At 41.3% G+C, this 25,678-nt stretch overlaps 1 protein-coding gene across 2 annotated transcripts; it reads left to right on the forward strand.

The window, feature by feature from the left end:
* The first annotated feature begins 252 nt into the window (after positions 1-252).
* Positions 253-23,615, forward strand: LOC134660896 (ATP-binding cassette sub-family F member 2). Of its 2 annotated transcripts, XM_063516763.1 has the most exons (12): positions 253-317; positions 538-705; positions 5,824-6,030; positions 9,186-9,374; positions 11,916-12,059; positions 13,529-13,652; positions 14,477-14,675; positions 16,041-16,220; positions 18,025-18,165; positions 19,829-20,020; positions 22,339-22,542; positions 23,475-23,615. In XM_063516763.1, exons 2-12 carry the CDS (start codon positions 555-557, stop codon positions 23,607-23,609), a joined length of 1,866 nt encoding a protein of 621 aa, XP_063372833.1. In that variant the 5' UTR covers positions 253-317; positions 538-554; the 3' UTR covers positions 23,610-23,615. The 2 variants fall into 2 exon arrangements, with proteins under 2 accessions (XP_063372833.1, XP_063372834.1); XM_063516764.1 differs by lacking the exons at positions 253-317; positions 538-705; positions 5,824-6,030 and adding an exon at positions 7,198-7,218.
* Positions 23,616-25,678: the final 2,063 nt, after the last annotated feature.

Below are 25,678 nucleotides of genomic sequence, written 5' to 3' on the forward strand. Positions count from 1 at the left end.
CTATGTTACAACCATCCCCATATTATCGATATCGATAAAATTTTATCGATATCGACAAAATACGCAAACGCGTAGGATGCTACACTATTTAAGTCTGTTATGTTGGTACTATTGTTCTTTGACAGTTCTTTGCCGTACATGTTGGTAATGATTAGGGAACCAAACATACACAGACTGCAAAAACTGATTCAAATCGCTAGTATGGAAGTCCCGTCTCTTAAAACGTAGTGATTATATTCTCTTTGAATACTGCTTCCTTTTCATAGCAGCACGTGTAGACGCGGACGACTTGCTTATCATCTTATAGAATAATTTCGGTAAATTGATTATTTTTAAAAGCTTTTGATACTACAATTCTTACCAAAGTAAAGTCTGTGAGATTACGAACCAATACATACCCCCCAAGTGACCCTAGGAAATTGGTACCCATGGGAAAAACCGTGAAGTGATACGTTGATTCTAGTGGAGTGAAATTTAACAACGTTTTTATGATTACACTCATGTGTTGGTGACGCATTAATGGTTTTTTTCCTTCAGCTTAGGTTCGGATCAAGATGCCTTCAGACGCGAAAAAGCGAGCACAACAGAAGAAGAAAGAGGCAGCCAGTAACAGGAACAAAAAGAACGTGACTCGTGTAACGAACGAAGAGAACGGTACAGCGAACGGCACCGCGAAGGAAGAGTCGAGAGAGCTCACAGCTGAAGGTACGCGTGTGGTATAACCCTATGTCTTGTTCTATATATGGTCACGCTTGACACAATGTAGGTACAGTCGACTACAAAGAGATGTATCCACTTTTTCACCTTACTGCCTTGTAATAAGGTGAAAAAGTGGATACATCTCTTTGTAGTCGACCCTACATGATTTTCATTCTTCAGTGCAACTTCCTAGATGGCGTTTCTAATTGAACTTGTTTTTTTTTCGTCCATTGTAATATTTGTAATGAAACTGCAAACAGCATAAGGTTTTGTTTTGTGTGGTCAAATGTAGTTCATGATAAAAAATTTGGAAGTATTGAATCAATCTGTTTTAAAGTTTGGAATGATTGCTTATAACATTAGTGTACAAATAAGTATTACTTATTAAATTAAAGGTTTTTGTAACAAGTACTTGTTTATGATTTATGATACAGGATTTAATATAAGGGCCACCCCACATCTAGCGTCTTTCGAGCGTCGGCGTCTCGTCGGCGTCTACAACTCTATGGCCCTGCTTGACGCAACGTCGACGCGACGTCGACGCAACTGCGCAGCGGCGTCATTTTCCATAGCTCTGACCGACGCCGACGCTCGAAGGACGCCAGATGTGGGGTGGCCCTAATACAGGTTGATTGGATGTTAAAAATCTGTTTTATGTATCTATATGTAGAACAATTAGACTTTTACAAATACTTTAGAGCAAGGGCCTGTTTCTCAAAAGCTTGTAATTTGTAATACGGAAGTCCCTACCTAACAATTGTTGTCAAAAAGTGACATACGCTTATATTACAAGTTACAAGCTTTTCAGAAGCTGAACCCAGGAACTGTAGATATATCCCTTTTTGTAAAAGTATTCCAGGGTGGCAGATAGTTTTGGCGCGTGACTTCTTCTGCTACTATAGATGCTGACTGTACTAGAACAAAGAATTATTATTATTATATGTGAATGCACAGGCAGCTTAAAGCTGATACGTGCACATCAATGTCCACTTGTGTTTATTCCCCTTCGAAAGTGTCCATCGAGTTTGTTGACCGACCGACCGACGCACCGGCCGTCACTTGAGTCCGCAGCCTTAGGCTGGGTTTCCACTGATGTGCAAGGACAAACATCCTCTCTATGCATCCACGCACATCTCTGGTGGATATGCAGCCCTGAGGTGTCATACTTGACAAAATTGACAAATACATACTACATACCCATATCAAAAACAGAAAAAAATTGGTTTAACCTTTATTAAAAGTAATAAAACTTAACTAGTATGGCCAGAGTTTCATGTTTAGAGCTGCAGAGTGATTAATAACTGTGTTTTTCTAAAGCTAGTATTATAACCCCAAAAAGATAATTTATTATTTAACTGTTACTATGACGAATTCCAATTTCCAACTCGTATATTAAATAGCATAATATTTCAACTTAAATATGTATAGTCAAATTCAGAAATACACAAATAAAATTGATTGGACAATAGGTGTATCAGTATATTCTTTTAATTTAAATTGGATACCATTAACGTTTTTAACCAGATGACATTTGGATCTATTATCAAATCTAAAGCAAGACAGATTGTTGGCAGTCTGTAGTTTTTGTAAGAAATGCAACTGTGCCCAGTCCACCGTGACAAACTTTCTATAGCCCATGGGGGCAATGAACTCTGTAAAAACTTAATAAACTATATAGTTTTTTCACCGCTTTGCGTCACTTGAATATTGTTTATTGAGTTAGAATCGTATCTAGTTGTCTTTAGGGTTGCTATTGGCGTGCAGTTCCCATACAAATAACAGTCAGGTTGCAGTCCATCTGTATCGGCCCTTAGGCTTTTACAGACAATACCGATGTTGCAACAAATGGCTTGCGATTTTAGATTATTCCACCGTCCCCATTCTACAATCGGACTTTTAGACGCACGGCCGGTTTCCATCCTTACTTGGTAGATATTCCACCAATTCGCACGAAGCGCTTTGCTTTCTCGTTTCTTATGCGCACTGCCAAGGAATGGAATTCCTTGCCGGCGTCTATATTTCCGAGCTCATATAACCCGGCAACCTTCAAATCAAGGGTGAACAGGCACCTTCTGTCTGGGCAGGCTCGTATCGTAGGCCACGTCTTCGCCTCGGCTAGTCTGTGGCCATGAGTAAGCCCATTTATAATATTAAAAAAAAACCTAATTGTAGTAGGAGAAACGAAATCGATTGATCGACTAAATACCACAATGTATTGCAAATCACATGCGATTATCGGTGACGTATTGAAAAGCCAATATTCGGTATCTGTGGGGAGGCGCGGCCAAAACGCGTTTCTTGCAACTAGAACGTGCGCAGCGCAGCCTACTAAAGGTCATGTATTTTAAGAGAATAAGATTTCCCACTGAAAGACTATATAGTATGACAAATCTTCTTTCCATAAGAAGATTGTTTATTCTTCACATAGTTCTGAGAAAACACAAATTATTACCATATGATGACACTTGCACACCAGGGATGTTGCGGATGCCGATTTTTTGACATCCGCGGATGCGGATGCGGATGCGGATTTTTAAAGGCTCACATCCACGGATGCGGATGTCAAGATAGGTACATAAAAAACGTCAAATATTACATTTTAGTATTTTTTATTTCATAAAACCGGCCAAGTGCGAGTCGGACTCGCGTTCCAAGGGTTCCGTACAATAAGTCCCACTCACGCTTGACTGCTAATTTCTAATAGGTTTTTTTGGCTAATTACTAAATTACCTAGCAGTCTAGCACTTCGGCCGATGCTAAGACGTTCCTGTACCGAACTGTTCCACATCCGCATCCGCATTAAATCCGCATCGATTTTTTGCGGATGCGGATGTTGAAAATAATGCGGAAGTTCCGCGGTTGCGGATGCGGATGCGGATGTTCGCAACATCCCTGTTGCACACATAAAAGACGAATGTATAAAGTTGTTACTGCACCCCAAAATAAAACTAAATTTGCAAAACGGCATTACGTAGCACTTTCTACACACTTATATAACTATTTTAATAAAGAACTCAATATATACAGTAAACACTATTATGAGTGCAAAAAGATTATACCGGCTTGGCTTATGACACAAACCTACGAGGAAACCGAAGAATTACTCACTCGACTAACCTATCCAACATAAAATACGCACAGCTTTACTTATTCACACACGCCCCCCCCCCACACACACACACCGGGGGGGGGAGGGGGTAATTTATCGTTCTTATATTGATCTGTATTTTCTTTAGCATTTTCTGTATACAGCTTTTCAGCATTTTAATTGTAACTTAAATTAAGCAAATGAAATACTTACCTTTTAACATTACCTACTCATAAATGTAGCACAATTTTTATTAACATTCTCCAGATAAGGAAGAGCGGTACCTCCTGGCACAGGCTTTAAAGCTTAAAAGGAGGTTCCAATCACTAAGTTTAAGATGATTATTGTGAAAGTAAATAAACATTTTTAATTTTTTTTTAATTAATCTGTGAGCTGTAAGTAGAGATGCATCTTATAGCTTTAAACGAGCAATTCTTGTTTATTTATATATATATATATATAAATAAACAAGAATTGCTATGCTATATATTTGGGGATCTCGGAAACGACTCTAACGATGTCCATGAAATTTGCTATATGGGGGTTTTCGAGTGCGAAAAATCGATCTAGCTAGGTCTTATATGTTTTCCGAGCAACTTCTCGGACTCCCAGATATTTTTAAACAGTGCCCACATCTAAAGAGGCAATACATACGAAAACAATGGTTTCTGTTCAATTGATTAGAGATAAGAGACTTAAGAAGCTGACACACATCACCAAGGGCCGTCATTTTTGTTTTGTATATGATATCTACATATTTCAATTTCTAACTTTTTTTAAATATTGAAAATATTATAGGTACATAGGTTCGTGTATGAATTATAACCTGAAATACTTGTAGATATCATACACTAACGAAAAAGTGACCGAGTCCACCGATTGCCGGGGCGGGATTCGAACACATAGTGTGACTACATAAAAATACATAAAGAAATATTTTGGTTTTTATAGATAGCGCCAGTACCACCTCGTTTTGTTTTGTTCTATGGGATTTGGCTACATTAAAAAGCATTGAGGCCATCAAATAAAAATAAAAACTAGAGTTTGCCACTATCGGTAGGATTGACTAACAAGGGAATCCTATGCTGGCGCAATCTGTAAAAAACTTCGACCGGTCATCTAAAAATAACTCTGTTCACGTGTTTCTCGTGATGAGAAGCCACCCCGCACCGAAAAAGGATTCACACAGGCGTCGAAGGAGAGGTGCCTCGCAAGAGCCAGTGTGGCACTACGGAGCTAGATATTACTTCTGACCTGAGAGTTGCCACGCCGAATACGGCGCTATATGTATCGCGCCTGCACGTTTCCGCCACGGCTGACGATGTGGTGGAATATGTTCGCAAGAAGATCCGGTACGACCTGGAAGTGTTCCAGCTGCGATCGCGCCATTATGTGCACTTCACCTCGTTCTTGGTGCGTGTGCACCCGCGCGCGTGCGTGTGTCGAGCGCGGACTTCTGGCTGAAGGGAGTGGTGTTTCGGCGGTTCCGTGGGAATCTGCCAAATCCTACACCGTAACAGGCGACACAACAGAAAATCACCGTGTCGCCGAAATAAATAAATTTTTAGCTTGTAAGATTTTTATTATTGAATGTATGTTAGTTTGTAAGGTCCTATGGCCTATGGTATCAATGGGCCTTAGTTGCCTGATAATAAATGATATTTGATTATTTTTTATTTTTTATTGTAAAAGCGACTGTAATATAATATTACATAACGCTACTGTCTTACGTCATCATTTTATCGACTGACACTATCCCTTGGACCCTTTGTTTCCCATAAACTTTTAAGTCATAATGTATTGTTTGCCATATTATCATAAGTCATAAAACTAAAACCGTTAACTTTTCAGGATTTCCGTAAGGTTATCCTATAGATAGGTTAGGTTAGGTTTGTTTTATGGCAATCCTGAAAAGTGACGCGTTTCTGAACCAAATTAATTATGACTTACAATAGAGACCCGTTTCACTTGTCTTCGCAGTTAAACGTCAAACTGTTAACTCGTTGACCCCCGCCTAACCAGTCCTTTGTCCACAGAGGCGCTGTGTCTCAAGCTGGAGGAGGAGGCGCGAATAAACTCGGAGGCGCGCTCATGCACCGGCTCCCTGGCCGTGCACCCTCGCTCGCGTGACATCAAGATCGCGAACTTCTCCATCACCTTCTACGGGTCAGAGCTGTTGCAAGACACGCTGCTCGAGCTGAATTGTGGACGACGATACGGGCTTGTCGGGCTTAATGGATGCGGTACGTACGCGGTACCATAGAGAAACATAGTAAGAATAGAGTGCTCACTCAGTCTTGGTACCAAAAAGACTATTATTTTTGTAGTCGACATCTAGCATCGAGTTGCGGAATTATCAGCACTGCATTGGTTGTACATCTCCTCAGTGGAAGGGCATCCTTACTGCTAGTATATAAAATAATATTACATAAAATAAAAATAATTTATTACAAATACAGGTTAGGGTCTCTTTTTAATATAAAGCTTGCTATGTTGCGTAGAACTCAGATCATTCTGGTTACTTTACTGCACTTGCTTTATTTACTTTGCATCATTCTTATGTATGTATGTATGAACACATAAATGTAACTGGGTCTGGCGTCATCACTTGCAAGTAGATATCTCTAGTACCAAAACAATTAAATATTGAACGTAATGCATAGCGAATGTTGAATAATACATTCTTGTAAGGCATCGCAATGTTTTTCGGAATTTTCCTTTCAAATGTATGTATTTGTTATCTGCAATGTTGCACTAACACTTAATATAGATGGAACTTTACAATATAGAGAATAATGATTAGTTTTGTTTGATATGTTTTGGCTCTTGCGACTTTTTAGAAATCTGTATCGCAATGTGGAAGTTTCCCTAAGTATTAAACCGCGTAGTTGTATTTTCAACTCTATACTTTGCTATTTAAAGTCTAATACACATTGTGCGACTATAGGTAATGCTGTTTAGTAAATGTGCGTGTTGTTTTGACAGTGGTTTGCGGGTAGTTAAAGAGCGCCGAGGCTTAGTTGCGATCAGTTGTCGAGTGGCCTCCGCGCCGGCTGGTCGCCGGGCGCGGCGCGTTGTTTTTACACTTTTTACTATATATTTCTAAATCCATTTTCGTTAGTATTAGTATAAAATATCCACTTAGAGACCGTAGTGTTAAAAAACGCCAAGTTCAACAACGAAAGCTTTTTACAATTCATTGCTAAACTATATTAGATTGTGCAATAGTTTAAGTATTCGTTCCATATGTTTCATTTATAGTCATTCCTTTAGACTGACTAGGAAAACTGTAATTTAAAATCAGGTAGAATGCAAACGTCGCGCCCGGTGCCACGCCATGACGGAGGGGCAAAACTTTATGAGTGCCCTTGTACATAAACCTTTTAGTGAATAGAAAATATTTAGTTCCTTCTTTTAAGTTAGTAACAATGGTAAGCAGTTTGTTAAGAAGTTAGTAAATATGAATAGTCTAACAATCAACATAAACAATCGTTCCTATTTCAATAAACAAGAGTAAATTTCATAGGTAAAACTCATACTATAAACAAACAATATACTTTAGTCATAGACTAGGAATCCTCTAGACGGAGTTTAGAGCAATTATTTCATGAAACCGATGCTGCCAAAAATACTGGGGTGCGGGGGACGAGGTGAGCGAGTCCCGTGCCGTGATTGGTCCGTTCAAAGACACGGACCAATCACGGCACGGAATTCTGACACTTGACTCGAAGATGGAGTAAAACTACCGTATATTTGTGGCAGAGGGGGTAGCGTTACTATGCTCAGTCTAGAGGATGTCTTGTCTGTGACTTTTGTACATTGTCATTTTCATTCATAATTCATATATTTATTGCATCCATGGTAGGTACTCAGGTGTTACATAGGTAATAGTTGTTTCACATGGGCCCTGGTAGGGCACGGCAATATTCTTAAATCTATTGATTTTACATTATAAATTAATAGAAATATTATATCATTATTACTATCATCAAATAACAAATTAGCAAATTATATGTCGCTAAAAAAATCATGCTTAAAAAATTGTTACAGTTTATGTCAAAAATACCAATAGGTATATAATATTTGGCAGATGTCTGCACCGAAAACGTCCTTGTTACATTATTAAAGCAATTATAGGTTTTTTTCTATTGGTAGCTAGTATCACGCACTAGTACAAGACTTATTATTAATGAACATACCTGTAACGAGGCCAGGGCGTCATACAATTTACAAACATTGGAAGCCGGCCGTGTGGCCGGTGTAGCCCCGGCCGGACGAATTTCAATTACTTCGACTTATATTGCCATTATTAAACTATACAACGGGACTTAATCGCGTATCTAAGTTTTAAGATTTACCTCCGACGTATCGAGGACGGCGTTGTCCCCGTGGTCTCGGAGAAGACCACTCTCTCGTCTCGGTCGTCGGAGAGTCTTCTCCGAGACCACGGGGACAACGCCGTCCTCGAAACGTCGGAGGTAAATCTTAAAACTTAGATACGCGATTAAGTCCCGTTGTATAATTTAATAATGTGTAAAAATCGTGAAAGTTTAAATCAGTGTTATATTGCCATGTAGCCCATGTAATCCAGCATTAGCGGGCCGTCCATGTAACTCGGGTGATTAAGGGGCCTAAAGTCTCCGTTAACCAGAAGGGCTAAGATGGCCGGCTCTTTATCGTTTGTCACCATGCCTGTCACGTTCTAACAAGTATGTAAGTGCGAAAGTGACGCATGACATGACAGGTGATTAAAACGCGATCATGATATTCATTTTTTGCTGAGCGAATTTGTCTCTTAATATTTTGAATGTTTGCACATGCTTGTTACTATTACTCGCAGAAAAGCCTGGAAAATTCCTTATAATCTTAGAATTCAGTACTTTAAAAGATGTAGGTTGTAGTGTAGGATGGATATTTGTATGGAGTGCGATTATCAAATTGAATCGGACGTATAGTGGACAGAAACTAAGGCTGAATAATTTATTTTGAACCTCAAGGACGTGACAATATGTTTTAAGCCTACAACTGGAATAGTATTACGGTATTTCGTGTCACTTTTTCAAAGTAACTCCATCTTTTTATTAACATTTATATTGACTCGTTTTAAATAGGATTTACAACTGCTTTAAAGGATTAAGTAATAGGTACGCAACCATATTTTTGTCCCGCATACTCTGCATTTTTAATCGTGACTAAATTTGTCATCGTTTCCAGGCAAATCGTCTCGGAATAGTATCACTTTTTCAAAGTAACTCGATCTTTTTATTAACATTTATATTGACTCGTTTTAAATAGGATTTACAACTGCTTTAAAGGATTAAGTAATAGGTACGCAACCATATTTTGATCCCGCATACTCTGCATTTTTAATCGTGACTAAATTTGTCATCGTTTCCAGGCAAATCGTCTCTCCTGTCCGCTCTCGGGCGCCGCGAGGTCCCCATCCCGGACCACATCGACATATTCCACCTGACGCGGGAAATGCCGGCCTCGGACAAGAGCGCCCTGCAGTGCGTCATGGAGGTCGATGAGGAACGGATCAAACTGGAGAAGTTGGCCGAGGAGCTGGCGCACTGCGAGGACGATGGTGAGTGTGCGTGCGAGCGTACGGGTGTGTGTGCGTGCGAGCGTACGCGTGTGTGTGCGTGAATACGTATAGGTAGTTCTAGGGCATTCAGTACCGGTCCCGGTACCAAGAATTTCATTTCCCGGTTCTGGGTATAGCCGGAACCGGGATTCCCGGTTCATCCCGGTTCTCTAGGCTTCTTATGATTATTTTTAAGAAATTGTTTGTGTTAGCGTTAATGACTTATTTTCATATAAATAATTGCATAAATATTCATAAATGACTTATTTTATAAAAAAAAGAAAACACTTTATTAGGGTTCCAACCTATTTTACGAAATTAACCCGCACACTTTGCCTCCGCCTGGGCATTAAGGTATACGAGCCACACGGCCGTAGTTGATACACTCATCACTATGACGGCACAGATACGATAGAAGAAGATATAATAGAAGGGTCAAAAGGTAAAAATTCAACCTGAGAACGGAATATTTTCATATAAAACCAACTTACTAAAAGAATATTCGAAATATCCTAAAACTAAACTACTAAAAGATAACTACTATTGAAATGGGAATAAATACGCAAACTGATGAGAACCGGGAAGTACCGCTACCGGGTCTTCAGTACCGGTTCTTTCAGCACTATAAAATTCCCGGGAATTCCCGGGAATTTGAGAACCGGGAATTCCCGGGAGCATGCCCTAGGTAGTTCCACGGGAGTTGAGGCGAATGATTACACACACAGCTACATGAAGTACTGATTGCAAAAAAAGTGAATGAATGTAAATGTAAATATATACGCGCTCAATACTGCGCATTCAAAATTTTGACAGCGCTGCGTAATGCGTAAACGCAAAGTTCACGCAACTCTCACGACTATAGTTTGTTATTTTAGCATTAGAAAAAAAGGTAAACATTCCTGATGTGTGTTTTAAGTGAAAAACATGTTTTAAAAATAATTCACGGCAAATGTAACAATTATTATTCTAATACGATCATTTATATTCAGCTTTCATAAACAATAGTTACTGATTTTCAAAAAACGTTTTCCAATTTAAAGACATGTCAAGATCGCTTACCTTCTTTCTAATGCTAAAAAAAAACGAACTATAAGAGTCGGTTGCACCAAACCGTCTGTCACCGTTAAAAAATTCGCTAAATTTAATTTAACGGGAAGATTCAAAGTAAGGCGCCGCGGCGCGCCGGCCGACGTTGATCAGTCTGTCAAGTGTGGATGGTGCAACTGGCACTTAACTAACTATTACGGCTCAGCGACCCAAAGAGGATCTTGGTCTCCGAAACGAGAGCACACCATTTTTCCCGATCCTGCGCCGTTTCCTGCCAATTATCGGCTTGAAGCTAACGCAGATCCGCTTCCACACTGTCTCCCCAGCGGTATCTGGGCCGACCTACCGGCAGTGTTGGCCGAAAGTTAATGCAAATTGAAAATGCTGGCCATTAACCATTATAAATTGAATCGTAAACTATAATCGTCCGATACGGTTTAAGGTTCAATTTATAATGGTTAATGGCCAACATTTTCAATTCGCATTAACTTTCGGCCAACACTGCCTACCAGTCGGTCTTCCCAGGCACGCCCTCTTGGCAGCTCGGTCCTCTCGCATTCTCAATAGGCGCCCGAACCAGCGAAGTCTGTGGGATTTCGTTTCGCCGATGATATTGGGTCCGGCCACCAACTCCTATTCGGCATTCCTCCTTATCCTCCACGTGCCGTTGTCTCTCTTGATAGGTCCCAGGATCTTACGAAAGATTTTCCTTTCCGCTACCATGAGCACTTAATCTTAAATATTAATAAATTAATTCATGTACCTACACTTTCTGTTTTTCTTTTTATTTTCTTCATTAGGCGAGCAAATGCATTGAATTTATCAACTTAGTGTATTAATATTATACTGACATTACATAACGTATTCATTAACTACATTTCAATCTGATAAATTTTATTTTATTTTGTTTTCATCTTTTGAGTTCTGAGACCTCTGTTATTCTAGGCGCTATAAGTGTTAAAACTTAGTTATAAGTGTTAAAACTTAGGATCCATTTATTGTAAGGCTTCTATTGCCATTTTCAATTATGCTTCTTTTCTCTCTCTTTTTGTACGCATGTGTGTGCGCGTAGGTGCTAGCATTAGTTGTAAATTTAATACTTTGTAACTACCTGTGAGTTCCTGTAATTGGCTTCCTGTTTTAATCTTGTTGTCTATTGTAAGTTTTAAAGCTGTTGGTTCTCCTAACATAAATAAATAAATAAATAAATATTGACGACCGGTCTGGCCTAGTGGGTAGTGACCCTGCCAGCGAAGCCGATGGTCCTGGGTTCGAATCCCGGTAAGAGCATTTATTTGTGTGATGAACACTAATATTTGTTCCGGAGTCATGGATGTTTTCTATGTATATAAGTATATATTTATCTATATAAGTATGTATATCGTCGCCTAGCACCCATAGTACAAGCTTTGCTTAGTTTGGGGCTAGGTTGATCTGTGTAAGATGTCCCCCAATATTTATTTATTTATTTATTTATTTATATTTGTTCCGTAGAGTCTCAAGACCAGCTGATGGACGTGTACGAGCGGCTGGACGAGCTGAGCGCGGACACGGCGCAGGCGCGCGCGGCCAACATCCTCAACGGGCTCGGCTTCACCAAGGACATGCAGCAGAAGGCCACCAAAGACTTCTCCGGAGGTAACACTTCACTACATACTATAAAACAAAGTCGCTTCCCGCTGTCTGTCTGTCCCTATGTATGCTTGGACCTTTAAAACTACGCAACGGATTTTGATGCGGTTTTTTTAATAGATAGAGTATAGTTTGTAGCTTTCTAGTAGAGCCCGAAGGCTTATCCTATTGTCTATTGTTCAGTAAAACCGCACGTGCTACTTACCTGCAAAAAAGGGTCCTAATTATTCTATTTGGCACCTGAGCGCGGCCTAGTCCAACGCTCAAAAAACCAGTGTAGGTGCGCTCTCCGATAACGCTCCTTTGTTACGCATCTCGATGACACATTTTAGACTGGTTCTGTAGCGCCGGCACTCAGTAACCGAAGTACCGATTTTTTATGCAGGTGGTTGTGGCACGTGGCACGAGCGGTTTTACTTAACAATAGACAATAGGATTAGCCTTCGGGCTCTATTAGAAAGCTACAAACTATAATTCAAGAGGAAGGTTTATGTATAATTTGCTAACCCGTGCGAAGCCGGGGCGGGTCGCTAGTTGAAAATTATTTTCATTTATACTCGAGTTTCATTTATATTTTCACATTTTAAACATCAAGTTTTGTTGTGTGTTGATATCGACTTGAAAATATACGAGTGATAGTGATGCACTGCGAGTAACAATCATTATCAACTCGAGAGATTTTTGAGGTTCATAATAAAATTAATGCCATTAAAGATCGGTTTTCCTAGGATAGCCGTGCCGTCATATAGCGGCCGTCTCCATACTAAATAATACGGCTAAATATGGATGTCGTAGTATTTGTATGGAGACGGCCGCTATATGACGGCACCGCTTTCGGAGGAAACCAAAGCTTTACGGGTGTAACGCGATTAAATTTCATTATTTTGCTGGGACGTCAGTCTTCCTGGTGCTAGTGCAACCTGGTTGAAACGTCGGAAATTTGTTAGAATGAGATAACGATATTCATCTCTCATTCTGTAGTACAGCTGTGTCCCAACTTTAAGTAAAACTTACAAGTGTATCTTGGGCCTTAGAACCGTTACTGACATTAATTATGTGTACAAAACGCGAGAGTTAAAACTATTTTTGAGGTTCGATTGTGGGTTCTAAAGATCGGTTTTCCTAGGCTAGCGGTGCCGTCATATAGCGGCCGTCTCCATACTAAATAATACTGATAAATATGGATGTCGTTGTTATATGGAGACGGCCGCTATATGACGGCACCGCTATCCTAGGAAACCAGAGCATAACTAACTGTAAAGTGTAGTGTGGTGCCGGCATCAGAAAAGAATAGCACCACCCCATCTCGTCCCGTGGGTGTCGTATAAGGCGACTAAGGGAAAACTGGCGACAGATATGCATATGAGCAAGGCTCGCCCGTATCCTTAGCGGGGTCCTTGCTCACAAGAACTGAGCGCGCGCCACATCGAAAAAAAAAAAAAACTGTGAAGTGTAACGTATAATTTTGTGTACAGGGTGGCGTATGCGCATAGCGTTAGCGCGCGCGCTGTACGTGAAGCCGCACCTGCTACTGCTGGACGAGCCGACCAACCACCTGGACCTGGACGCGTGCGTGTGGCTCGAGGAAGAACTCAAAAAGTGAGTCGCCTTCCTCATATCGTCGTTGAGAATGCCAAATCCGGTATGTGCGTGATTTTAATCAAAGTAATTAATACCTTATTAATTTGTTGCTAGGTAACTATTTGTTAATCAAAAATCGAGCACATAACGGATTTGGCATTCTCAACGACGATATACCACCTTGACTGCAAGATGGAGAGTGTACGACAACTCGCAGTCACCACAGGCCCCTATATCACCATGGTCACAGAATAAGTAGTAGTAGTAGTAGTAGTAGTAGTAGTAGTAATCACTTTATTGTACACAACACAGGTTTACATAATGTTTACAGAAATAAAGGTACAAAGGCGAACTTATCCCTGTAAGGGATCTCTTCCAGCTAACCTTCGAGTAGATGAGGGGAGAATTCAAATTAGATAGACAAACTTACGGAATGTACAGTAACACTTTAAAAGTAAACTAACCTAAATGTCCAAAAGTAAATAAAATACATAAATATTATTATAAAATAAAATACATGCTACATACATAAATACTAAACATATATTACATAAGTAATAGTATATCATACAGAACTTCCACGCACTTCCATGTACTGGAATCTGGCGGACTTTTGGCGTCATGTCAGTATAGCGACTTACCCACACATACACAGTGACGCGTGTACAGACGTGCCGTGCACACATAAACGCAAATTATTTTTGATGTATGGTGTGTCCGCCCTGTGCCATGGTGACAGGTGCGACAATCGTCAATATCACTGTTACTGGCGTCACAGGCCTCCATAATAATAGTCTTTTGGTTCATATATTTTATAACTAACATTACTTTAAACTTTTTAGCTACAAACGCATCCTGGTGCTCATCTCACACTCGCAGGACTTCTTAAACGGAGTCTGCACCAACATAGTGCACATGAGCAAACGGCGCCTTAAGTACTACACGGGCAACTACGAGGCCTTCGTGCGGACCAGGATGGAGCTGCTCGAGAACCAGATGAAGCAGTACAACTGGGAGCAGGACCAGATCGCGAACATGAAGGTACTGTCTCTCTCGCACTCGCGGGACCCGCTGCAAGCGGGACCGGGACACGACATTCTGGAATCACTCACCAACAGGCGCGCAACGTGAGGTTCCCGTGGCGATCCGGTCAGATCTGGACGTACCTTATCATTGGACAACAGGAGCATGTTTTCGCTAGCGCAAAGAAAAACGCCGTCTAAAATACGTATACGTAAATTGAAATAAATTTTAGCCGCTTTCGTTTTTTTTTCATTATTTTTGTCTTCACTCGCGCACCATGTTTCGGAGAGCCTAGGTCTCACAGTTTATTTTATTATTATTTATTTATTTAGAAATTTAATTCAGGTAACAAGGCCCATATTACAAATACCTTACAGACTAACATACATATGTATTTTATAAACTTAAAAATAAACACTATTTAGTCGACAAAACGGCGTGGCTCCGTTGCATCGGCTGCTCCTGTGTCGGATTCGGCAGTTTGCCCCGGAACCTCCGAAACACAACACCCTTCGGCCAGAAGTCGGCGCACTCGATGGTCCCCTGCAGCACCACAAAAGAGTTTAATAATAAAAATAAAAAAAATATCTTTATTTCGAAGAACAGACTTCATAGTTGTTAGTAACAAACAGTAAAATTAAAACAAATAAACTAAGCTAAAGGTTAGTATTAGGTATAAGTAGGTACATACATATTTAATATTCAATAAGGGCTACCCCTTTAATTTGCCCAATCCCACAGACAAGACATCCTCTAGACTGAGCATAGTAACGTTACCTCCTCTGCCACTATACATACGGTAGTTTTACTCCATCTTCGAGTCAAAGTGTCAGAATCCCGTGCCGTGATTGGTCCGTGTCTTTGAACGGACCAATCACGGCACGGGACTCGCTCACCTCGTCCCCCGCACCCCCGTATTTTTGGCAGCATCGGTTTCATGAAATAATTGCTCTAAACTCCGTCTAGAGGATTCCTAGTCTATGGCCCAATCCAATAGGCGAGAATTGGGCTATCATATTTGTCAGCAATAACATTCAGAATACCGTTGGGACTGCTTCTAACTCGAAATAGCAGAGATACTATTTTCTTGCGCATGATTGCCGGAAAACCGTCTGTTCTAGCTTCGCAAAACATGCCAGATGCACTACATCTACTGGGTAAGCCCAACAGCCTTCTGAATGCATTGTAGTTTAAATTCGAATAGTAGTTTTTATTAAGGGGATTAGAAACTTTGAAATGAAATGAAAACTAAAACTAAATTAAAACTAGTGCCCACGCCAATTACTGGGATTAGTTGCCAAGCGGACCCCAGGCCATGAGCCGTGGCAAAATGCCGGGACAACGCGAGGAAAATAAGATGAAGAAACTTTGAAATGTCCACAGAACTACATCGCCCGGTTCGGTCACGGTTCGGCCAAGCTGGCGCGCCAGGCGCAGTCCAAAGAGAAGACTCTAGCCAAGATGGTCGCCCAGGGTCTCACCGAGAAGGTCATCGACGACAAGACCCTCAACTTCTACTTCCCCTCGTGCGGGAAGGTGCCGCCGCCCGTCATCATGGTCCAGGTGGGTCGTGTCACCGACCACCATAGACTAGGAATCCTCTAGACTGAGCATAGTAACGCTACCCCCTCTGCCACTTATACGGTAGTTTTACTCCATCTTCGAGTCAATCCCGTGCCGTGATTGGTCCGTGTCTTTGAACGGACCAATCACGGCACAGGATTCGCTCACCTCATCCCCCCGCACCCCCGTATTTTTGGCAGCGTCGGTTTCATGAAATAATTGCTCTAAACTCAGTCTAGAGGATTCCTAGTCTATGCCGACCACTAACCCGGGCTCAACGGGTTCAACCTGGAGTTTGCATGGTTACTTGCACAATTTGATACTGGGATAACGGTTTAACCGCTTCCCGGGTTAGTGGGGTGGTGTAAGTGGGCCTAAGAGAAATTATTAGTTGAGCCCCTTCTCAAATTTAAGAATAAATGTTGTCTCTCGCCGGCGGTGCCTTAATTTTAATTTTATTTACCACTTTGTCAGGTTAATTCATTAATATATCCATGGCAAATTGCAGCTTTCTACCACGATCGTGGAGTGGGTCGCGGAACGATTTTATCGGCTAGTTTAGTCTAAATGTAATTTGTGTTTTAAGCGCTGGTGGCCTAGCGGTAAGAGCGTGCGATTTGCAATCCGGAGGTCGCGGGTTCGAACCCCGGCTCGTACCAATGAGTTTTTCGGAACTTATGTACGAAATATCATTTGATATTTACCAGTCGCTTTTCGGTGAAGGAAAACATCGTGAGGAAACCGGACTAATCCCAATACGGGCTTAGTTTACCCTCTGGGTTGGAAGGTCAGATGGCAGTCGCTTTCGTAAAAACTAGTGCCCACGCCAATTCCTGGGATTAGTTGCCAAGCGGACCCCAGGCTCCCATGAGCCGTGGCAAAATGCCGGGACAACGCGAGGAATATGATGTAATTTGTGTTTTATCCTTTAATGTTTCTTTTATCATTAGTTAGTTTAGATTGTGTTTTTTTTTTAAGTTACTTTGACGTGTAAATCTGTAAATCTCTCATATTGACATATAATATAATGCTTAAAATTAAATTTACTTAATAGTACATTATTGTCGAGGTTCGGAAGTAGCTACTTGCAGGCTGAGGATTCGTTTTAAACGGACGACCTTGGGAGTCCGTTTAATTGAATCCGAAGCCAGCAAGTAGCCTTCCAGCCGAGTCATATATAGTGCTTTTCTCAAAAATGGTGCAAGAAATAGAAATATTTTACAGAACTTACAGAAGCAACGTTCTAATTTTCACAGAAAAAAATACAACCATTAAAAAAATTTGCTTACCGCTTTAAAAAAAAAAAAGAAGTGTATTTTTCTGCTGAAAATACGCCAACCTATTTGAGACACCTAAATAGTCGCGGTACCAACATTAAGCCTGTAACAGACTATCGCACCGCACCGCGACCTTGGAGCGTCGCACCCATAAGTGAGAGCGAGAAAGAGATATCTGTTTCTCGCTCTCACTTATGGGTGCGACGCTCCAAGGTCGCGGTGCGGTGCGATAGTCTGTTATAGGTTTTATAATAATAAGTGCTGATCATCTGTTTGGCTGTTTAAGGGACCTATGCCTTCATTTCATATGGCCATTTAAAGTTTAAAAAAGTTTGGAACTCGTTAAATAATGGAATTTGTATGCGACATTGCAGTCCCGAAATCGAGACTGCAATGTTTTTAACTTTTTAATTTTTTGAATGACCATAAACTACGCACTTCGCGACCTATTTTTTAACCGGCAACGTCGACTTTGCCGTCCATTTTTGAGAAAATATATTATTTTGCTAACGAGTATTATATTTCAGAACGTGTCGTTCCGCTACAACGAGAGCACGCCTTGGATCTACAAGAACCTCGAGTTCGGCATAGACCTGGACACGCGGCTGGCGCTAGTGGGCCCCAACGGCGCGGGCAAGTCCACGCTGCTCAAGCTGCTCTATGGAGATGTGAGTGACGACTTGCGAACCAGGGATGTTGCGAATATCCGCATCCGCATCCGCATAAAATCGATGCGGATTTAATGCGGATGCGGATGTGGAACAAGTCGGTACAGGAACGTCTTAGCATCGGCTTAAGTGCTAGACTGCTAGGTAATTTAGTCATTAACCAAAAAACCTATTAGAAATGAGCAGTCAAGTGTGAGTGGGACTTAATGTACGGAACCCTTGGAATGCGAGTCCGACTCGCAATTGGCCGGTTTTTTGAAATAAAAATTACTAAAATGTAATATTTGACGTTTTTTAAGGTACTATCTTGACATCCGCATCCGCATCCACATCCGCGGATGTGAGCCTTTAAAAATCCGCATCCGCATCCGCATCCGCGGATGTCAAAAAATCGGCATCCGCAACATCCCTGTTGCGAACAATGGCACAGAATAAATAATAACATAAGATAAGATGTTTATTTGTATAGTCATGTACATAGGATGTTGTTACAATTATTCAGGAAGCTTCCATGACACCCCGTTAGGGCACACAAATTGTCTTATATCTAGCTTAATACTAAATTATATTACAGGCCCTGCATGCTATTATGTATAATATTTAATTTATGTATAATTAGTAATTGGTCAGAGTAAATTTCGTATAAAATAAAATAAAATTCGTATAAGTTATGAGTGTCAAATAATTTAGGTAATAGTACTAGGTACAGAAGACTCGCTCTCTAACAAAACGCGTCTGTTACGATCAGGACAGATATGGCCGCTAGGTGGCGACAGCGCCACGCGCGGCTTATGGCTAGCCACCAAAATTGGTGTGGAACGGATGTACTTTTAGCTACCTGTAACAAAGCGACGAAATCGCGGAGTGAGCCACGCCTGACAATGGCGTTATTCATTAGCGGCTGCTAACTTTATCAGTCGATGATCGTCGTTTGTCTGTACTTATACCATAGAAAAGGACAAACGACGACCATCAACTGATTAACTTAGCAAACGTGTATGAATAACGCCGTAATATTATATGTAGTGGGATACGTTTTCTTTCGTCAGTTTTCGGTGATATTTGGTGGTTAAATGAACTTGCTATTCTGTAGAATATAATAGCAATTTTACTCAACTAGGGAACAAATCAAATTATTACACTACTATTGTATAAATTATATAAACTGAAATAGATGTCATACACTAAAGAAAAAGTGACCAAATCCACCGGCGGCCGAGGCGGGAATCGAACCCGCGTCTTCAGCTTACGCGGGTGAAGAATATTTGTTTTGCAATTTTACTCTATATGTCTATTTAAAAAAACTACTGAGGAAAAAGTCCACATCTCAACCTCTCATCAGCCATGTCAATTCGACCCTTGCCAAATCGTTAAAGTTTTAAGACATTTTAGCTAAAGATCGGTTTTCCTAGGATAGCGGTGCTGTCATATAGCGGCCGTCTCCATACTAAATAATACGGCTAAATATGGATGTCGTAGTATTTGTATGGAGACGGCCGCTATATGACGGCACCGCTATCGGAGGAAACCAAAGCTTAAGTATTTTTATTCCACCTGTCCAATTTCTTTGAGTGCGTCTCACTCTCTCATTCAAGCAAAATGTGAGATGCAAATACAATTTGGACAGGTGGAATACTACCCTAAATGACCATCGGTATTCCAGCTGGTCCCAACAACGGGCATGATCCGCAAGAACTCCCACCTGCGCATCGGCCGCTACCACCAGCACCTGCACGAGCTGCTGGACCTGGACCTGTCGCCGCTCGACTACATGATGAAGGAGTTCCCCGACGTGCGCGAGCGAGAGGAGATGAGGAAGATCATCGGCCGCTACGGCCTCACTGGCCGGCAGCAGGTACCATCTACTAAAATTGTACTGGTAGACATGGTAACTCCAGGTTTAACCGGTTAACCCCGGTTAGTGGAATGGTGCAAGTGGCTCTAAAGCTTTGGATTCCTCCGAAAACGGTGCCGTCATATTACGGCCGCTATATAGCGTTGACTGACGTCACTAGAACGTTGTCTATGTAAACAAGATGGCGCGGTTTCCTAGACGGCGTTACGTTACGTTGATTGTCAACGTAACGTAAGATGACGGCCGTCATGACGGTGTCGATAGTTTCGTGAACGTTTTATTAGATAGCGCTGACGCCATTTTGAATAAATGACACGAGATTTGAATAAATGATTCCGTGCTACGATTATTTTCCTCTTCTGATGATATTTCATCCTCCAAGTAAATTATAGATGATCAAGCAAATCTTGTCAGTAGGAAAAGGCGCGAAATTCAAATTTTCTATGGGACGTTATCCCATCGCGCCTACATTTTTCAAATTTGCCGCTTTGACCTTGGTGGATGACGGTGTGTTATGACGCCGTGGTACTTTCACATGTCGCCACCGTAAAGACGGCCGTCTTCTATTGCGGCCGCTATATGACGGCCGTCATATGACGGCACCGTTTTCGGAGGAATCCAAAGCTTTAGGCAATCAAAGGGTGAAGGGACAGACCGCTTTGAAAGTTTGTCTAAACATTTCAAAACGAACTAGTGTCACACCGAAGATTCGGTTTCGGCCAGTTTCGGCCATTAAATCATGTTTCGGCCGTAGTTTCGGTTTCGGCCAAAACACGGCCGAACCTTTCGGCCGGGCCGAAACTTACGAAATGGTACTTCGTACTATGAAACTAAACTATGTGACAAAGGCCAAAAGTTGAGGAGCAAGTAGGACAATAATATTTATGTATACAGAAATTAATTAGTTTATTAGAAAACACAATTCCCCTAGTGAGCTCGCCACTGGACGGTTGACTCAGTCTTAATATCTGTATAAAAGCGGATAATTTTTTTTAACAATTTTGTAAATTTACTATAGTTTCGGTTTCGGCCAAAACTAGAGCCAAAACCGAACTTTCGGTTTCGGCATAGAGAAAAAAAATACATAGAGTGCTCACTCCATACATCAGTTTTAGTACCAAAAATACTATTAGCATCTAGCATCGAGTAGCGGAACTATCAGTACTGCTACTTGACAATAGATGTAGCACCGACCAGAAAGTCTTATCTTGGTTTGGTTTGTATACCCTTAACTTGCTGCTGGAAGAGCGGGACCTCCTGTCACAAGTATTGATATACTTACTAGGAGGTCCCAACCCTTTCTCAATTTGTTACACAATAATGACTGTGACCAATAAACGATTTTTTCATTTTTCATTTTTTCATTTTCATTATCTCAACAGCATAAGACTTTCCGGTCGGTGCTACATCTATTGTCAAGTAGCAGTACTGATAGTTCCGCTACTCGATGCTAGATATAGACACTGAAATTAATAGTCTGAACGTATGGAGTGAGCACTCTTGTCTTACTATATTTCTCTATGGTTTCGGCAAAATACATGTTTCGGTCGTACACTAAGGGTCTCCCCATACTTATCGACGCGGATTCGGCGAAAGCCGATAGTAAACAGCATAAACAGGTAAGGTTCGGTTCGGCTCCGTTCGGCCGTCGACGGCCGACGCGTCGGCGTCTTTTTCGCTCTTATTGCGTGGACATAAAGTTTCATTTCTATTGGCATTGCCGATTCCCCGTCGATAAGTTTGGGGAGACCCTAAGACGAACATTGTCCGTCGTGTACAGGTGTGCCCGATGCGTCAGCTGTCGGACGGGCAGCGGTGCCGGGTTGTGTTCGCGTGGCTGGCGCGATCTATTGTCAAGTAGCAGTACTGATAGTTCCGCTACTCGATGCTAGATGTAGACACTGAAACTAATAGTCTGAACGTATGGAGTGAGCACTTTTGTCTTACTATATTTCTCTATGGTTTCGGCAAAATACATGTTTTGGTCGTACACTAAGACGAACATTGTCCGTCGTGTCATAGAGAAAAAAATACATAGAGTGCTCACTCCATACATCAGTTCAGACTATTAATTTCAGTGTCTACATCTAGCATCGAGTAGCGGAACTATCAGTACTGCTACTTGACAATAGATGTAGCACCGACCGGAAAGGCTTATCTCAACAGCATAAGACTTTCCGGTCGGTGCTACATCTATTGTCAAGTAGCAGTACTGATAGTTCCGCTACTCGATGCTAGATGCTAATAGTCTTTTTGGTACTAAAACTGATGTATGGAGTGAGCACTCTATATATTTTTTTCTCTATGGTCGTGTACAGGTGTGCCCGATGCGTCAGCTGTCGGACGGGCAGCGGTGCCGGGTGGTGTTCGCGTGGCTGGCGTGGCAGACGCCGCACCTGCTGCTGATGGACGAGCCGACCAACCACTTGGACATGGAGACCATCGACGCGCTAGCCGACGCTGTCAACGACTTTGAGGGCGGCCTAGTGCTCGTCAGCCACGACTTCCGGCTCATCAACCAGGTATCAAGTTCCGTTTTTAGGGTTCCGTACCCAAAGGGTAAAAACGGGTCCGTCCGTCTGTCACCAGGCTGTATCTCACGAACCGTGATACCTAGACAGTTGAAATTTTCACAGATGATGTATTTCTGTTGCCGCTATAACAACAAATACTAAAAACAGAATAAAATAAAGATTTAAGTGGGGCTCCCATACAACAAACGTGATTTTTGACCGAAGTTAAGCAACGTCGGGCGAGGTCAGTACTTGGATGGGTGACCGTTTTTTGCTTGTTTTGCTCTATTTTTTGTTGATGGTGCGGAACCCTCTGTGCGCGAGTCCGACTCGCACTTGGCCGGTTTTTTAGAAGCATTAAAATAATATAAAATTATTCTATCTATTAAAAAAAACCGCATCATAATCCGTTACGTTGTTTTAAAGATCTAAGCATACATACAGACAGACAGAGAGATAGCGGGAAGCGACTTTGTTTTATACTATGAAGTGATTTATAACTTAAAATCACTTATAGTTCGTTTTTTTTTGCATTAGAAAGAAGGTAAGCGATCTTGACATGTTTTTTAATTGAAAAACGCTTTTTAAAAATCAGTCACTTATACTTATGAAAGCAGAAGAATATAAATGATCGTATTAGATTCATAATTGTTACATAATTATTTGCCGTGACTTATTTTTAAAACATGTTTTTCAATTAAAAGACACATCAAAATTGTTTACCTTTTTTCTAATGCTAAAAAAAACGAACTATAGTTATGGAATAATAAGGGCCACTTGCACCAGCCTGGGTTAGCCACTAACTCGGAGTTAAGTTAACTCAGGATTCAATTGTACTGGTAACTCTAGGCTTAGCCGGTTAACCTCGTGCAAGTGGCCCTAAAAGGATGTACTTAAAAAAAAAACAATAGTTTCCCAACTAACCCCCCAAATGATTCCAGGTAGCCGAGGAGATCTGGATCTGCGAGAACACAACCTGCACCAAGTGGACGGGCGGCATCCTTAAGTACAAAGACCATCTCAAATCCAAGATCCTCAAGGACAATGCAGCCAACGCGGCCAAGATACGCAAATAGTCCAATGCTTAAGATCGGTTTTCCTAGGATAGCGGTGCCGTCATATAGCGGCCGTCTCCATAATACGGCTAAATATGGATGTCGTAGTATTTGTATGGAGACGGCCGCTATATGACGGCACCGCTATCGGAGGAAACCAAAGCTTAAGGGTCTCCCCAGATATATCGACGCGCATTCGGCAAAAGCCGATAGGAAAAAGCTTTATGTCCGCGCAATAAGAGCGAAAAAGCCGTCGACGCGTCGGCAGGCGCCGGCCGATGCGAGCCGACCCGAACGACGACTTTTTCGCTCTTATTGCGCGGACATAAAGCTTTTTCCTATCGGCTTTTGCCGAATGCGCGTCGATATATCTGGGGAGACCCTTAGCCTTACACTTGTATACGCGCCGCGTGACGCCCGGGTAGCCGAGTACACAGTAGCCCAGAAATTATCGTTGCCGCTTCACAGCGCCACATGCACCATCCCACTAACCCGGGGTTAACAGTTTAAACCGTTAACCCAGTGTCTAATTGTACTGGTAACCATGGTAACTCTAGGTTAACCGCTTGACCGTAGGTTAGTGAACGGTGCAAGTGGCCCTAACGGGATTAGAACACTTATGAGTAGCCTACGTGTGGTCTTCCCTTATATCCTTAATGTATTGGTTGTTCCTCTTAAATCTCTTTATTTAACATATTTTGCATGAAAATGTTATTTTTGTTAAAATTAATTGTAACATAATATTTCATTATGTATATAAAGCCTTTATGTAAAGGTTACAAGGTTTTTAATTAGTAAAATCATAAATTAACTAGAAAAGTAGATTTAAATTAGTGAATTAGATCGTGAGTCCATGCTTTTACTGTGTTGCCGTGTGTCGGTTAAGGCAAAAGTGACCACTTTGTGAGTTGTGTTTATTGTATCAGAAATTCAAAGCAACAAAGTGGTACTTTACGTCACGTTTTGAAATAATTACATTGGTGCTGCTGGGCTATTAGTGAGACTTAGTGATAGAAACAGTTAGATCCCTTTTTACTTTTCGTTAGCCATGATTTAAATGTGTCCTTCTTATCCAAAAGAACCACTGCCTGTTGTTAATAGGCAATGTACAGTGGCCATGAGATATATCGAAAAATATCTGAACACGACTCTAACGCCTTGACAATAGAGGCATGTTCAGATATTTGTGAGCGCCTTGGCCGCTCCGATATATATGATGGCGACTGTACGACAGTGGTACGTTTTGAGAGAAAATGCCACAAAGGTACCTTTATCAGCATGTACACGTGGATGATGGTAGGGTATAGGCACAGACAAGACATCCTCTAGACTGAGCATAGTAACGCTACCCCCTCTGCCACTTATACGGTAGTTTTACTCCATCATCGAGTCAATCCCGTGCCGTGATTGGTCCGTGTCTTTGAACGGACCAATCACGGCACGGGGTTCGCTCACCTCGTCCCCCCGCACCCCCGTATTTTTGGCAGCATCGGTTTCATGAAATAATTGCTCTAAACTCAGTCTAGAGGATTCCTAGTCTATGGGTATAGGACTGAGGTCACCGAGGCCGTTAGTCTCATACGTGCACGTTACAGACATTGTGAAATTATTCAATATGTATGATAAATAAAGTTGTCACTGCATTTTACACTTGAATTTATTATAACTCCCAAAACTAACGTACAGTATAAGGGTGGTATTTCACCTGTGCAATATTTGATCAAATTTGTATTTGCGTCACACATTTTGCTTAATGAGCGAGTGTGACGCAATGCACATTTAATCCAATATTGGACAGGTGGAATACCACCCTAAGTTTCTAATTTAAGACGTAATAGTCCTATACCCTGATAGTAAATATTATAGGGTTATTTAATTCATAATTATGTAGAGTTAGTATGAGCAGTATTCAAGTATTTATTTAGTTCCAAAAACGTCTACGTTAACAATTAGACAATTCATTGAAAGGGCAACCAGTGCATTGCATGTTATAATACTAATGGGTGAATCTTGTAAAATATTATAAACAACAGTGAATTTTTGGCGCTTTGCTAAGCGGGCGAGGTGTTCAAAATGATCTTGACGCGACT

This window comes from Cydia amplana, chromosome Z, assembly GCF_948474715.1.
Source record: "Cydia amplana chromosome Z, ilCydAmpl1.1, whole genome shotgun sequence".
Taxonomy (NCBI): domain Eukaryota; kingdom Metazoa; phylum Arthropoda; class Insecta; order Lepidoptera; family Tortricidae; genus Cydia; species Cydia amplana.

Excerpts from the sequence above, each read along its gene's own strand:
- LOC134660896 (XM_063516763.1), top strand. The coding sequence starts at position 555 with ATGCCTTCAGACGCGAAAAAGCGAGCACAACAGAAGAAGAAAGAGGCA. Across the intron at positions 9,375-11,915 it reads GGCGCACTGCGAGGACGATG|AGTCTCAAGACCAGCTGATG; the intron begins GTGAGTGTGCGT and ends TTTGTTCCGTAG. Across the intron at positions 18,166-19,828 it reads TCAAGCTGCTCTATGGAGAT|CTGGTCCCAACAACGGGCAT; the intron begins GTGAGTGACGAC and ends TCGGTATTCCAG.